This window comes from Orcinus orca, chromosome 6 (assembly GCF_937001465.1).
Source record: "Orcinus orca chromosome 6, mOrcOrc1.1, whole genome shotgun sequence".
Classification (NCBI taxonomy): Eukaryota; Metazoa; Chordata; class Mammalia; order Artiodactyla; family Delphinidae; genus Orcinus; species Orcinus orca.
In genome coordinates, this window is record NC_064564.1 from 19,475,373 (window position 1) to 19,491,510 (window position 16,138).

Here is a 16,138-nt window from a genome sequence, read left to right on the forward strand (position 1 = left end):
CTGATCAGCACCGCTGCCCACCTCCTGGCACCGCTGCCCATGGCTGGTTCTCAAGCCTGACCTCAACCCTGACTCCCCACCCTCACTAAAGTCTTTGATGGTTATGCTGAAAGCAGGCGCTCTGACCTCCCAAACTGTGATGAGTCAAGAGCTGTCCCTGGCTTTTCAAAGGGGTCCGAGACCCCCCAGCCCCATTCTCAACTCCAGAATAGGTCTAGTTCCTGGTTTAAGCTGTGCTCTTTAGGAAGTACGGGTGGATTCTGGTCCCCCTCGGGGTCTTCCGTGTAGAGGGACCCTGATTAAGCCTCCATAAAGGGATGAGAGAGGGAAAACAGGCATGAGCGTGCCAGGCACCAGGGCTGGGCATCCCAGGTGCTGGCAGCCTCTCACACTCATGATCCCACAAGGATAGAAGAGCTGCCACCCTCCCCAGCAGAGTGAGCAAAGCCATGGAGGCTCCCAGCCCTGCCCCATCATCTCTCATGACCATCCCTGGCCACCTGCTTCCATTTTGATAAGAGGGCTGAGGGGCACTTTCCATCGAAGCCATAGATCCTGGTCCTTAATGCACCAGACTGCAGGAGGCACAAGCTCCATGAATTAGGTTCCTTTTCTCCATCCACTTCCCTCTTATTTCAACATCCCCACCAAAGAGCCCACAACACTTCAAAGATCAAGGCTTTATTTTCTGTAGCTCCAGTGTCACAACTGTAGCAGCATATCAGAAATATCCCCACACAGAAACACACATTTCTCCCCTTCTTCCAGGAACTGGTGACAATCAAGAGGCAGAAACCATGATATTTACGAAAGGAATTTAAGAAAGGACACTGGCCCACCCTAGCAACATACATCGTGCGTCTCGCAGGTGGGAAGCAGCAGTACATTTGTATTGAACAGGCACAATCATCCTTAAATAAAGTTAAATAAAACCTTAATGGCATAACAACGTGTTGCCAGTGCAGCCTTAGGGGGGGACTTTGGAGGACAGCTCTTGGAACAAGACATCAGCATTTAAAAAAAATTAAAGAAAAAGAAACCACACAAAAGGATGCAGGCCAGTATCTAGCGAGTTTCGATCCAAAGTTAAGAAAAAAAAGTCATGGATTGCAGATTTATCCCATTTGGAAAAAAATCAATTTTTTAATTCTAAAAAGTAAAACTCAGATGTATGAGGGGTTGGATCACAAATCATGGTCTGGACAGAAGTCACTGTTATTGAGTATTGTACTCAAGTGGCATTGCTGGGCGGCAGATGACGCCCCCATGACACCAAAGACACCAGTGACCAAGTTTGTGCCGTGACCGACTACGTTAGGTTGGTCATCGCCAGGGCTGGGGGATGGGGAGAACATGTTCCTATTTCGTTCCTGGCCAAGTCAAAGTCACAGTCAACTGGGCTGCAGTCTGCATGGGGCAGCAAGACAAGCTTTGGAGCTCAGGGTGAGGCGGGGGGCAGTGGTTACCTCCCCCAGAATTCATGACCACTTCTGTTTGTTTAGCGCTTCACAACTTTCAAAGCTTTTTCAGATACATCGCTCGTTCAGCCTCTGGAAGACCCAGTGGGGAAGGCAGGACAGGTGGCATCACCCCCATTTCCCAGCCGATCCCTACACACTGGGAAAGGAAAGCAGGATCAGACCTTCCGACTCTGAAATCTGGACTCTATCTCTCCCGACCCAAAGGAGTTCTCCCTGAGAAGTGAGCCATTTCTTTCCTCAATACCATCGAAAAACAAAATCCCATAAGAAATAAGGAATATTTTGCAGCAGTGTGGTGTATCTGAAGTGGACAAAAAGGGGTGGTTGGATAATTATTTTAGAATTCGATCTAGATTTTCTTCCATCTGCAAAATGTAACACTGACGGGGTATATGTTTAGAGATGTCAACACTTCCCCCAGCAGTTTGGTCTCCGTGGGCTTCTGGCATCCCTGAGTGGGGATGCAACTGCAACGGAGCGGGGAAGCTCGCTGCAACTGATTTCCACCGGGGGGTGGGGGTGGGCTAACTCCGAGGTGGGACAGGTCAGCAGGCAGGCCCCCCAGCCCCTGCTCATCGGGGCACGTGTGGGAGCTGCCTGACATGGGTTTCTGCTGTCCTGGACCTGCAAACTACTCCCAGAGGCACAGCACACGATGTTCTGAGATGCAAAAGTCCCAGCACCACCTGAGTTCATCCCAGGAGTCACGGCATCCGAAGGAGCCCGGGTCTGAGCCTCGGTGAGAATGCAAGACATGGACCATGCCTAAGGCGAAGGGCGAAAGGCGAAGGGCAAAGGGTCAAGGTCAGCACCAGGCCGACCAGAATGAAAACACACACGTACTTCCTGCTCATTTTGAAAGACAGCTCTAAAGGAAACTGTGAAGCCACTGGGTCTTCCCTCGGAGAGAGGCCTGGGAAGGCTTGGCTGGAGGAAACAGGCTTGCGTTTGCTCTCAGGGATAATCTGGCTCAGATAGGCCATTTCAGGAAACAAGGCATCGTGTTCCCAGCTGGCGTGGATCAAGCAAGGCTATGAAGATGGTTCGAGAGGCGTCCTGACTGAGCACGAGGGCCCGGGTCCCTTGCGCAGCGGGGCTGGGGAGCCTGGCCTGTCCCTGCGCGGTGAGAGGCTCTTAAGGTGGAAATTTGTGATGGGCAGGTGTACAGACAAATGCCGTAGATATGCTTGCTGTGTTTTGTAAAACCCCTAAAACTGCACAGGGAAACACAGGAGATCAGGAGATTTAGTCAAACACACACACAGACAAGAATACCTGAAGTGCCTGGGTTAAAAGACTGTTGGAGAATTAAGTCCTAGGATCAAGGTAGGATTTATCACACATGCCCGCCCAACAAGTGGCCAAGCATTGGCATTTCAAGGGCTTTTAAGTGCTGGCCCCGCGAGGCATACATTCACGTCACCCACAAGGGAAGGAAATGGTTTCAGTAAGTGTAAGACCAGCCACCCTAATTCCACTGGGGCCACTGTGCTCCAGTGTGAGCCGTGCTGCCGCCCAGTACGTGTGCGTGAGGGCGAGCACACAGCAAGAGGAAAAGCCCCAGGGCCAGATCTTTGGTCCTGGAATTTCTAGGAAAAGACCAAGGGAAAAGGCACATGAAGGTGACTGATTGAGTAAGAAAAAAAAAAAAAAGTAGCTAAAAGTATTATATCATTATTTTGACTTGTTTTTCAACGTACCATTTTCCCCTATGAAAAGAAAATTCAAAATATAAACCTTATATTTATTATTTTACATTCAAGTGGAACTTCCATCTGTGGGGGCTCAACACAATTTTAGGCCACGTGGAGCAACGTATTACTTTGGTGCCTTTTGACTTAACCCGATGGAAGAATTCAGCTATTTTTTTTTTTAAACAGCTTTATATTCCCAGCTGTAACACTTGCTTGTACACACACACAGGCACACACGCAAATCCCAAAACTTCTACATAGAAAAATAAAGGATAAACATTATCCATCTATGTGATACTGTGTACTGGAACTTCTATATACATAATTTTTTTTTCCTCTTTAATGTTTTCAGTCACTGCACATTTTCTTCCCTCCTGGGTGATCTACGTACGATTCTAGGGGAGGAGATGCTATACTGAAGCAGAAAGGCTACATCGCTCTCTGGGGCGGGGCTGGGGGGGGGAGGAAGAGAAAAAGCACTTTCTCGCTCCCCTGTCAGTCTTTCGACACGTTCTACCACCTGGGATGTCCCTGCGGACGGACGGCCGTCGTGTAAGTGGCTGTCCCGTCCTCTCCTCTCTCTAAGGCGTCAAAGAGCAGATCCTGCCAACACCCTGCCCCAGGAATCTTGGTGTGAGGGCAGGGGAAGGGCAGCAGTCAGGGAAAGTCTTTGCACCATCAAAGATTCTGGCATCACTTCCCACAGCCCGTTCCTTTAGTACGGAGTTCGATTCTCTAGCTTGTGCTTGGTGAGGAAGTACTTGAAGAACTCGTAGACGGACCAGGAGATGGCAGTGGACGGCATCTGGTAGATGACGCGGGCCTGCACGCCCTTGAAGTAGCCCGGCAGGCCGTTGAGCTGGTACACCGTCCGGAAGGCGTTGGCCATGCCCGACAGCCGGCCGCTGACGTTGGCCAGGTTGAGGGCCATGTTCTCCTGAGTGTTGAGGAGGGTTTTACAAACGTCCAGAGGGGTGGTAGCGGCTGCAGCCAGGGCCCCGGCCAGCCCGCCTGAGATGATGTGGGACTGCGGGTTGTAGCCCCGGTACGGGTTGATCTGCTCCTGCAGGAACTCATAGGTGATGAAGTGGATGGACTGGAAGGGAACGTTCATGGTCAGCTGCGTGGTGTAACTCCGGTAGAAGGCCCCCAAGCCCTCTGTCCCCCACACGGTCCGGATGCAGCTGAGGGCCGACCGGTGCGGCGAGTCGTACATCTGCAAGCGCTGCTTCACAACTGTGGGCGGGTCCCGGGTGGTTGGGTTTAGCCCCACCCCAGGTCGGAGTGAGATGGGAAGCCAAGCCATAAAGAGAAACAAGTAAGTTTAGGCACATGGGTAACAGGGCACAGAGAGCTAGCACACACCCAGCCCCAGCCCGAGAAACCACCGCGGGCCAGCTCCAGGGCATCCCGTTTAAACACTGCCTCCGGGATCCAGGGCCAGGAGGTGGCTGTCTCCTGACGTTTCTCCTGCCTGACTCCTGGTTGGCATGGCCCCCAAACCAGGCAGCCACTTCAGACGAGACTCCCCGAGCTGAGCCCCCAGGCCCTAGCTGCCTCGGGCTTCACACACGCTGAGAAATCTAAACCCTGCTCCTGGCTCCTCGGCCCTCTTCCGTCCCAGTACGTCTATTGGACACAGGTCCCGTCTTTTATTCTCAGTGGTCTGTACCTCTGACCGTGTTTTTAGCTTCTGGGTCTCAGTGCTCTTGGAAGAGACACTAGAATGATATCAGCCCAAGCTCAATGGCAAACTCCAGTGAGGACCCTGGCTTTATTAATACAAAAGTAACTGGCGGGTCAAAGGACATGGGGCAAATACTTAGAATTTTAATTGTCCCCACGCATTGCAAGATAAACACGTACAGTGTGCTTTACTTTTAAAGAAATAAAGTCCTCAAAACGATATAATGTCAAGGAGAGGAGGGTGGAGTTGAACCTCATTTTTCTCTCCTTCAAAAAAAGTAGAAATAAAATTCTTGCCTGGTTGACATGGGCTAACTTACTGCTCATTGATATGAATTGCCTTAAACACACAGAAAAAGCAGCCCACCTCCCAATCTGACCCATACATCCCTGAAAGTCAGAACAAGTTTCCTATCTGCTAAGGCATGGGAGGCAGCTGACAGCAAATAAATTGTAACCTTAAACCAGACAAACTTATAATGCAAGATTTAAAATGCTGCACTTTTTAACCTCTGATTCTCCCTTCTAGCAAGGGACCATTTTCAGATAGAGGAGGAAAAGGGAGAGAGTCCTACATCTCACACAAGAGAATAACCCAGCTGAAGGTATGCCCAGCACCGGGTCCAAAACCTCCTCACCATTCAGACCCAAGTTGGCTGAGGACGCGAGGATACTGAAAAAGCTGACAGAACTCGTCTGAACAGCTAAGAATTGCTTTATAATGCTCCCAAAATTCCAAAGGAAAAAAAAAAAGAAGGTAACGTGGGAGAAGACAGCTACAACAAAATGGCCAAATATTAATTTATGAAGTAGAGCGATACACACGTGGGGGTTCACCATACTCTTCTCCCTACATTCGCCTGTTTGGAATTTTCCATCATAATTTCAAATTTCTTTTAAAAAAGCAAATTGAACATAAGTCCATAAGCCCTAATGAATGGCCTCTGACAGGTTCCTTCTAAATTCGTCTATGGTTGATAATGGTTAACGAGGGCCCAGTGGGGTGTGTGTGTGTGCACATGTGTACGCATGTGAGCACACACAGGTTTCAGAGTAGTGCAAACGCACACAAAAGAATTGGCAGGAGAGCCTGTTAAGCAGATATCCTGTCTCTACCCCCAGATATTCTGGTTTAGTAGGTCTGGGGTGGAACCTGAGAATCACCATGTTTAACATGCTCCCAGGAGACACTGATGCTACTGGTCTGTGTAGCTCTGTTTAAGTGAACAGGAATCCCAGAGCTCAAATGCTCACGTGCCTTCTCGAAGCCTTTGAGAACATGGTACGAATTCTCCTGCTTATTCCGACTGGGGACCAGGAGTTCCCTTGCCCGACCTTCTGTCCCCACCCCCCAACTTTGCTCCGGCCCCTCTGCGCATCCCCTACTGCCACTCCCTGGGACCATGAAACATTACCTTCTGCTGGATTCATTACCGCATCGTGGAGCAGGGTGGCCATACTCCCAGCTATCCCTGCAAAACAAACTCCAGAAAATTACCCTCTGGGACCAGGGGTTCTGAGGAAGTTCCTGGAACTCTGGACCTTGCTTTCTAAGAAGCAAAACTCACTACCAACTCCACCCAGGTGAGCACTGACTCTTAAAACCCTAAAGTGATCATGGAAAATACTGGATAAAAATGAGGAAGGTAACACAGGCACCGTTACTCACATTTCAATACTGCAGAACCTCATTTTCCCTAGGAAAAGGCTAGACCTGCCAACACTGGATGCTACCAGAAAACACACTTGGTGGCTTTTTCCACCACAGAGATTTTAATTCTCTCGCATCTCTGGCCTTTGTCTACAGATTAACCCACTCTGCCCTTACGCTGGGGGCAATGGAAGGGGATGATATCGTGTATACAGCAGAGACAGGGGTGGGGGCGGGGAGAGAGAAATCTTTAAGAAAATTCCTTAATAAAATCCAGGCATTTTTTAAAGCAAATGGCCAAAGGCAAAGGGCGTCAGGGAGATCTGCATATGGCAGATTTCCAGGGTGAGTCTGCAAAGTGATGACGTGTCTCAGAAATGGCCGAGCCCATCTGAGGGTCTCCTCTGGCCTGGCTTCAAGAACCAGGAACTTCGAAAGCCAGATTCCAGCCTGGAATTTTGCATTTGGCTCTGGGTTTCCTCCCTCTGTGGGTGACACTGCCCAGTAATTAAGATAACTGCTAAAAGGTGGGAAGAATGAGGGACACAGGCTAAGGCTTCACAAATGCATATCTATGCCCCTCCCTCCCTCCCTCCCTCCCTCCCACACGCTTAGGATCATCCCCAGAAAGGTCAAAACGCGACCAAAGCACACACCACAGTGAAGCAATAACAGTGCTGGGTAGAACTTGACATAAACTGGGCTCCGTTCAAAACCGCCTTCAAGGGGCTCAGAGACCAAGGAGCTAAAAAGGCAGTTTCAGCAAAAGGAGGGCCCTGAGGCCACGAACTTGAGGACAGCATCAAGAGTGCAGATCTTGGTGACGGTCCGGACAAATGCAACTAGGGGCCGATTTTGAAAAAGCAAAACCAATGTCTGCAAACCAGCCAGGCTGGAGTCATTATTACCAGGGTTTGCTGATGGGAGGGATGCTTTCTGGTTCTGAGTAGCACAAAAAAGAGAAGGGGTAGAAAGTTGTTGCCAGTCACATCTACCTCTCTGTTGCTGAAAAATAAATTTGTTAAAGTAAGTTCTCCTTATGCCACTAGCCAGAGTCTCGCTCCAAACCCAAACAGAAACCAACAAAAGCCAAACCCACAGGAGGCGAAAATAACCACTTGGCAGGACCCAGTAAGACAAGCCTATAAAACAGTTGCCTGCGGCCAGCTCAGGCCACCCCCCACCCTCCTGGTTCCCTCAAAACAACAAAAGAAAACGATTTCAGCCCTTGCTTGCAGAGAGATGCAACAGACGGAAGAGAACGGGGGTGAAATTCCCCAATCCCCAGAAGCTTAGGTGGGAAAGGTCCTCTGCGCAGGAGCAAATCCTTTGTCAGCCATAAAACTTCTTGACCTTTTAAAGCTTAGTTAGATCTTGACGTTGTAGAGACCTGTTGGGCCAGTTTTTAAATAGTCTCAAAGAAGCTGTCCAGATAACTTTTTTTTTTTTTTTTTTTTTTTTTTTGGAATCCAGCATTCAAAAGTTTTGTTTCTATTCAGGGTTGTTTGTTTTTTTGTTTCTTTTTTTCTCCCCTAGATCTGATCATTAATTGAATTTTTTTTTTTTTTTTAAAAAAAAGCAAAAAGGCAAAACCCACTCAACAATGAAACACCTCTGTCACTGATTCTCCCTGGGCTTCAGAGAGCGAAGGAGGGGAATGAAAAAAAGTGCGTGCGCGTGTGTGTGTGCGTGTGTTTGGGTGTGTGTGCACACACAAATCTAGAGTCCTTGATTCATGAGCAAGCGTGGCGGAGATGAGGCATCAGGCTGCTGGGTCACAGGGAGGAGAACCCTGGGGAAGGGTCTGTTGAAGGAGAGACCTTTCTAACTCCAGACAAATGCTTGCAAATACCGTTGGCTAGGTGGCTGTTCCCTTGGTGGTGGAAAACGGCATTTAAAGTCCTTTTCATGTTTTCGTAGCAGGCAAAATATAGGGCGTGGGCCGGCCCCGCGCCCATCATCATCACGTTGAGGCCTCGCAAGGGCCTCCAGAAGCCTTCAGTCCGTATGATTTTCTTGAGGGCTCCGTAGACACTTGTGTAATGGGCCTTGGGATCTGGATTCAAACTCTGCATTCGCGTCTGGGGGAGGGCGAGAGAAGAAAAGAGTGGGGTTAATGAGGCTGGTCAGGAGCGAGAGGAAGACCCAGGGAGAGAGTGAGAAAATAACAGGCCATTTTTATAGATTCACAGGATTTCTGGGTGAAGAAAACTTTTATTCTTCTTCTTTCTGGAGTAATCCCCCACCCCTACACACACACACACACACACACACACACACACACACACACACGTTCACATGGATTTCATTATGCCCAGCAAAGGCGGTAAAAATGAGGGGCAGGATTTGGAGTAGGAACACCTGCCCGGCCACTGGGAAGCTGTGTGACTTCTGATGAATCCCTTAACCTCTCTGGGCCTCGGGATTTGGCACCAGAGACCAGTTTCCACGGATCGGGGTGGGAGGGATGGTTTCAGGATGATTCAAGCGCATTACATTTCTTGTGCACTTTATTTCTATTATTATTACATTGTAATATATAATGAAATAATTCTACAACTCACCGTAATGCAGAACCAGTGGGAGCCCTGAGCTTTTCCTGTAAGTAGACGGTCCCATCTGGGGGTGATGAGACCGCCTCAGCCCCACCTCAGATCATCAGGCATTAGATTCTCATAAGAAGCGCACAACCTAGGTCCCTCGCATGTGCAGTTCACACATAGGGGTCGTGCTCCTATGAGAATCTAATGCCGCTGCTTATCTGACAGGAGGCGGAGCTCAGGCAGTGACGCAAGTGATGGGAAGTGGCTGTAAATACAGATGGAGCTTCACTCACTCACCTGCTGCTCACCTCCTGCTGTGTGGCCCAGGGGGTGGGGACCCCTGAAATAGAAGTATCATTATTATCCAGGGGTTCCCACTCCGGTTCTAAAGTCTTCTGTGCCCTCACTTATCTGAGACCTCTGTGTTGTGGAAGCTCCATTCAGCCCCAACCATAAATCTCCCTGGAATCCTCCATCACCCACCCCCTCATCTCCTCTAAATGCATTTTACGTTTCGTCTATACAAGTTAGCACTGAACTAGATGGTCTTGTTCTTAACTTCTTCCTATGTATAGTCTTGCCCCCTGGAGGCAAAGACCAACTTTCCCCATCTCTGTCATCCCCATCACATTCCCCAGGCACTTGAGTAGGTGTGATGGTGAATCTTATATGCCAACAACCCGGCGAGGCCACGGTACCCATGCTGGCTCCAATTATGGCCAAACACTAGTCTACATGTTGCTGTGAATGCATTTTATAGTTGAGATTACCATTTAAAGTCAGTAGACTGTGAGTAAAGCAGATTACCCTCCGTTGTGTGGGTGTACCTTGTCTAATCAGGTGAAGGCCTGAAGAGAAAAGAAACTAATGTCCCCCAAAGAAGAAAGACTTCTGCCTCCAGTCTTTGGTTGTAACATCAACTCTTCCCTGGGTCTCCAGCTGGCCTGGCCTGAAGATTTTGGACTTGCCAGTCTCCACAATCATGTGAACCAATTTCTCTCTCTCTCTCTCTCTCTCTCTCACACACACACACTCGCACACACACACACATATACACATTATTGGCTCTGTTTCTCTGAAGAGCCCTGACCAGTACAGTAGATAAGAAATATTTGTGGGTAACTGTACCACACTGGCTCAGTCCTGCAAAAGCAGCATTCCCTCCTCCACTCCCCTCCACCCAACACACAGAGTCTAGAGCAGAGGGTCTCCAAACTTTTGTAGGAATACCCTTTTACCTCTAAACAAAATCATAAAGAAACTAATATATAAAATAAAAGAGCTTCTCTGACTGGAAATGGGACAAAAAGTTCTGTCCCCTCCTCTCACTCCTCAAGGCAGAAATCCCCCCGACCAGGAACCCCAGGGCTCAGAGGAACAGCATGAAAACCAAATTAGTGGTGGTTTTATTTTTCGGCCCTGCGGCGCAGCACACGGAATCTTAGTTCCTTGACCAGGGATCGAACCCATGCCTCCTGAACTGGAAACGTGGAGCCTTAACCACTGGACCACCAGGGAAGTCCCAGGACACCTTTAATGCTTTAAAAAAAAAAAAAGTAAAGACTACTTCTGACTATAAAATTGGTCTTTAAGTTCAATTTAGCTTTATTAAATACGACTTTCCCCTCTTTTCTTCTACCACAGACTGGTGAAAATGCCCCCTGACTCAGCCAGAGGAAGCCGCCAGACACCTGGGTCCCACATTCCCAGGGGGGGGAATAGACAGGGTCAGTGTCCCTGTACCTTTTTGTTTAAGTGTTTTCTATTCTAACCCGTTTCAAAAGGATTTTAGGCACCTTGATAATAGAGGACACATTATAAGCAAACAAGACCAAAGGAAGAAGTGGGTGAGTGTGCCAACCAGAAGGGTCGCTGACTCATGGCTACAAAACCTGTGCTTTGTTCCTAAGGGCACTGCTGGCCAGAGAAAATAAAGTACACGAAACGCAAAGTGCTCCCTTTGGAAGAGACAAAACTGGTGCTCCAGGGACGGCAGAGGTTCTCTAGCACTAAATTCTAATGGATATTTGAAATTGCTCAAGCTTTAGAGCAAATGAAGCTTCATATTTCGCCTGGCTTTCTCTTGTCACTGCCCCCGATAAAAATCAGGAGCCTGATGCAGGAGATGGTACAACCAGGTGGCCGAGAAGGCAAGTTCTGCTCTCAGACAGAACTGATTCCATCACTTACGGTGTGACCCTGGACAAGGCAGGGGTCCTAAGTTTCAGCTTCCTCTTTTGAGAGAAGGAGTGAGAAAATTAAATGTCTGTTACTATCCTTACGGTTAATAACAATAAAGGATTCGTCAAGAGGCTAAGTAATATGGTTCTAGTACCTGGCCTTCCAGACCGTTCTAAGCTCCGTGGAGCAGGGGTTGTGTCTGTCTGAGTCACAGCACATCTCCAATGCCTATTACAGTGTCTAACTCACAGTGGGGGACCAATAAATGTTTGCTGAATGAACGGATACGCAAACACACACACATGCAACTTAGGATACCCACAAGGGTGAAGCCGTACTATGTCCCTTATTCACCTCCCCTAAATATAAGCATGCTTTCCCGTAATGACCTGTCCCTCCCATCACCCTTTATATCTAGAGCTCTCCTTACTGATGAAAAGTTCACATCTGGCTGCATTTCTCAAGCCCAGAGTGTGAGTCTCTGAGCCACAAGAGGACCAGAGGCAGCCTGTCCCTGGGGGCCTAGCTGGGGCCTGTCACTAGGAAGTGGCTCCTGCCAGGCCCATTCCCAGAGGAGAGACCCGCCTTGGGGAAGGTCTGCAGCAGCTGCCTGTGCCGCCTCCTCCTGGTTTCTGGCCTGGGGTGGCAAGACCAGCCTACAGAGGACAGCCTTCCTCGGTCCCAGCAGCCCCTCGCAAGCAGGGGTGTGGCAGTGCAAGAGAACACACAGGACTGGAGTGAGACACGGGCTCCTGGCCCTCACTGGCTCTGACAGGGTCAAGTGGCCTTGGTTGTGGCATCTCACCTTTCTGGTCCCCAGTGCCCTCAACCATAAAGCAAAGGGGAGGATCCAAACAGCGGCTAATGATCAGAGTCACTTGGGAAATGTCTAAAAATACCTGTCTGGGCACCACCCCAACACATATTGATTTAAAACTTTTTTTTAATTGAAGTATAGTTGATTTACAATGTCATGTTAGTTTCAGGTGTACAGCAATGTGATTCAGTTCTCTCTCTCTCTCTCTCTATATATATATATATATACACACACAGACACACATATGTATATACGTGTATATATATATATTATTTTTCAGATTCTTTTCCCTTACAGGGAAAAGAATTTTATTTTCCTTATTACAAAATATTGGGTATAGTTCCCGGTGTTTTACAGGAGGTCCCTGTTGGTGACGTATTTTATACATGGTAATGTGCATATGTTACTCCCAAATTCCTAAGTTACCCCACCTTTCCCCTTTGGTAACCATAACTTTGCTATGTCTGTGGGTCGATTACTGTCTTGTAAATAAGTTCACTGGTATCTTTTGTTAAAAATTTTTAGATTTCACATATAAGTGATATCATATGATTATTCGTCTTCCTCTGTCTGGCTTAGTTTTTTTTTAATTCCCCAGATGACCCTGATCCTCACTCACACTTCCGGAAAACTGCTAAATAAAGGCCCCTTCTAGGGCTTCCCTGGTGGCGCAGTGGTCGAGAGTCCGCCTGCCGATGCAGGGGACACGGGTTCGTGCCTGGGTCCGGGAAGATCCCACGAGCCGTGGAGCGGCTGGGCCCGTGAGCCATGGCAGCTGAGCCTGCGCGTCTGGAGCCTGTGCTCCGCAACGGGAGAGGCCACAACAGTGAGAGGCCCGCGTACCGCAAAAAAAAAAAAAAAAATTAAAAAAAATAAAGGCCCCTTCTAGGCCCCAACGCTTTCTAATGACGTTCTTCACCCGGCCCCGGCAGTAATCAACACAGCTTTGGTCACTTGAGGAGCGGTGAGGGCGGTGTATGTGCAGAGGCGAAGGTAGGGAGCAGTGGGCGCACGGTGGCAGGGCTGGTCTGCACCATCCCCGCTCTGGGACCTCAAGCAGGTTCCTTAATCTTGGGGTATGGAAAAATCCCCCAGAGAGCTGTTGGCAGACTGTGAGGTAACCTCAGGAAACGCCTGGCTTGGAGTGCAGTCAACGATAATTGTCCCCCCTCCTACCTGCCCCCTATATATGGGAAGGCACGGCGGGCAGGGGGCGGAGGGCACGGGTGGTCTCTGCCTTACCAAGCTGCTCATGTCAGCCGGCTCACGGAGACTTACAAGGGAAATTTGGGGTTGAGTTCTCACCTCCCCTCTCTTGATAGGAGGGGTGAGGCAGTTGGAATAAATAAATTTTGAACCAAAACATATCATCCTATGGAAAAGGACGGCTGGACTTCAGTGGACTTCTCTGTTCTCGGGGAGGTGGGCTACCCAGGTGGGCAGGCCATATTCAATGACCCCCGCCCGGAACAGAAGCAAGTGGCCCATGAGCGCTGAGGACCCAGGAAGCCCCCTCTCAGCCCACGTCAACCACCATGGCCAGGCTTGGGGCCAGCGCCTCCTTGGTCCTGCAGCACCTTCATTTCTCCAATCTGCCTGCAGGGGGCACCCACTCGGGGTCGGGAGCCAGGAGACAAGAGGAAATAAACAAGGAAAGTGTGAAGTAAGAGGAGAATGATACGGACTGTCAGAAAGAGCTCAGAAAAGGGGGCAGGACTGACCCATCTGTACCGTTACGTAAGGTCATGAAAGCATCCTCAGAAGGGAGCCTGAGAGAAGCTGAAGGTGGGCAGGTGAGAGCGAGGCTGCAGGGACCAGGGCTGGAGAGGAGATAATCAATAGAGTCTCTTTTTTTTCTTTTTCTGTGACACTGCCCATAAACTGTACAGCTGAGGGCTGGGCATTTTCTATCTACCTGTGGACTAGAGAAGAAGAAAAAGTTAGGGGTGAGTGGGAACCACCCAAGTGTCCATCGATAGATGAATGGACAAGCAGAATGTGGTCCACCCGCACAGTGGAATATTATTCACCTTAAAAGTGAAGGAAATTCTGACTTGTGCTATGACATGGGTGAACCCTGAGGACATGATGCTAAGTGAAATAAGGCAATCACAGAAAGACACATAGTGTATGATACCACTTATAAGAGGTCCTAGAGACCTCTAATTCATAGAGACAGAAAGTAGAATGATGGTTGCCAGGAGTTGGGGGGGAGCGGATACGGGGAGTTATTGTTTAAAGGGTAGGATATGGGGTTTGCAAGATGTAGAGTTCTGGGACTTCCCTGGCGGTCCAGTGGTTAAGACTCTGTGCTTCCATTGCAGGGGGCACAACCCCTGGGCCTGGTCAGGGAACTAAAATCCTGCAAGCCACGCGGCCACAAAAAATTTTTTTAATTAAAAAAAAAAAAGATGTAGAGTTTTGTGGATGGATGGTGGTGACGGTAGCACAACAGTATAAACACACTTAACGCCACTTAACAGGACATTTAAAAATGGTTAAGATGGTACCTTTGATGTTATGTGTATTTTACCACAATTAAAAAAAAAAGGTGTGAGGGTGGAGAGAAGGAAAAAGAAAATGAATGAATGAAGATGCACAGAGAAAAAGCAGAAATTAAGATCAAATAAAATAAAAAAACAAGAAAATGGAGACAGAATTTCACCAACTGCCATTCATGTCCTGAGTTTCGGTTCCTACCTAGCTGTCCAGCTCTCCTGTTTATAATAAATTCCCATTCTTTGCACTTTGATTCTCCCCTCTTGGAAATTCATAATGTACATTAATTAGCACAATAAAGACTCTGAGAAGTCTTTCAGGAAAGCAGACTGTTGAGCTCTGTTTCAAGGCACTTCTTCAAGGTTTGTCTTTGGCAATGGAAGCCTCGTCTCACTGAATAATCAGTCACACCTTGCAGAACTCACTTGAGAAGACGCAGCGGCAGCCAGTGGCATGGACCCTGGAAGCAGGAAGCGCAGAGATCAGCTCTAGGAGTCAGAGGGACCCCCGGAGCAGCCCCTGCAGAGCATGGGCTGCAGGGAACAGCCTGGAAGACTAGGCCTGGTGGGGGGCCATGCGAGGGACAAATGAGCGGGACGAGCCCCCGTGTGGCACGTGACGGAGCCTTTTACTCCACATCAACTCGCATAACTGCCGTTGCTCTCAAAGGGACGGGATGGAGGATAGTGCGTGGGCCCCGAGATCAGGAGACCTGGGTCTCTGGCCTGGTTCTGCCACTCACTGCCTCACCTAAGCAATCCCCCCCCACCCCCCCCACCCCCCTCCCCTAGCTCTAGAACAGTAATTCTACAGGAGGGATCCAAATTTTAAACCAACTCCATCAAGACCGGAATGGAGGGGTCAAGCCCCTTCCTCAAATTCTCCCCTAAGAAGACAAAACAGGACAAGCCTACCTTGTAGGTCTGTACTCTTTCTTTCTTTTTTTTCTTTTTCTTTTTTTTTTTTTTAACCGTGCCTGCAGTGGAAGCACAGAGTCTCAGCCGCTAGACCACCAGGGAAGTCCTGGCCTGTTCTCGCACTGAGAGGGCGGGGAGGGAGTGGAAAATGTGTGTTCCGCCCCAGGTAAGCTCGAAGGATCGTATAACAGGAGCTGCAAGGGCTGGGCAGAGAGCACATCTAGCTTATTAGCACCTGCCTTTTCTGCTGGGAAACTGGAGCCCAGAATGGAAAAGGGACTTGCCCAAGGGCACATGGATAAGCAGTCATGGATCTGGGCCCACCAGAAAGAAGAGGGCAAGCGGAGTCCGGCAGGGAGTCCTCGGACCTCCCCAGGGATCCTGCAGAGGCCAAGCCAGCCTGGCCCCAGCCGCTGCGGCGTCACTTGGCCACTGTCCTCCCACCTGACCTGGACACGGCTGGGGATTCCCAATCTTTCTTTCCGAATTTCTCAAAAATAAAAACCAAGTAATAAGATAAAAAAAAAAACTTCCCATGACAAGTGGCACTTTCGAGACCAGAAAAAGATAGTGTGAAATCTACTCATCCATCCATTCAAATGCATTTGCCACGATCCTCCCCTGAGGCAGGTGTGATGGGGAGGGAGACAGGGCGGGGCGTGCATGGGG

The 16,138-nt window shown here is 49.1% G+C and overlaps 1 protein-coding gene across 7 annotated transcripts in view; it reads right to left on the bottom strand.

Annotated features, from left to right (window-relative positions):
- Window positions 1–665: 665 nt before the first annotated feature.
- The window catches only part of SLC25A37 (solute carrier family 25 member 37), a 43,691-nt gene continuing 28,218 nt past the window's right edge, over window positions 666–16,138 (bottom strand). For 2 of the 7 annotated variants that reach the window (XM_033429761.2, XM_049711682.1), the window contains 4 exons: window positions 9,353–9,395; window positions 8,365–8,593; window positions 6,277–6,333; window positions 666–4,411 (listed from right to left, as the gene is read on the bottom strand). In XM_033429761.2, the coding sequence (XP_033285652.1) occupies window positions 3,891–4,411; window positions 6,277–6,333; window positions 8,365–8,587 (801 nt within the window). In that variant the 5' untranslated portion in view covers window positions 8,588–8,593; window positions 9,353–9,395 and the 3' untranslated portion in view covers window positions 666–3,890. Of the gene's footprint in view, window positions 4,412–6,276; window positions 6,334–7,168; window positions 8,272–8,364; window positions 8,594–9,352; window positions 9,396–16,138 lie in introns of those variants that run through there. The other 5 variants (XM_004270666.4, XM_033429760.2, XM_033429764.2 and 2 more) reach the window with 4 other exon arrangements.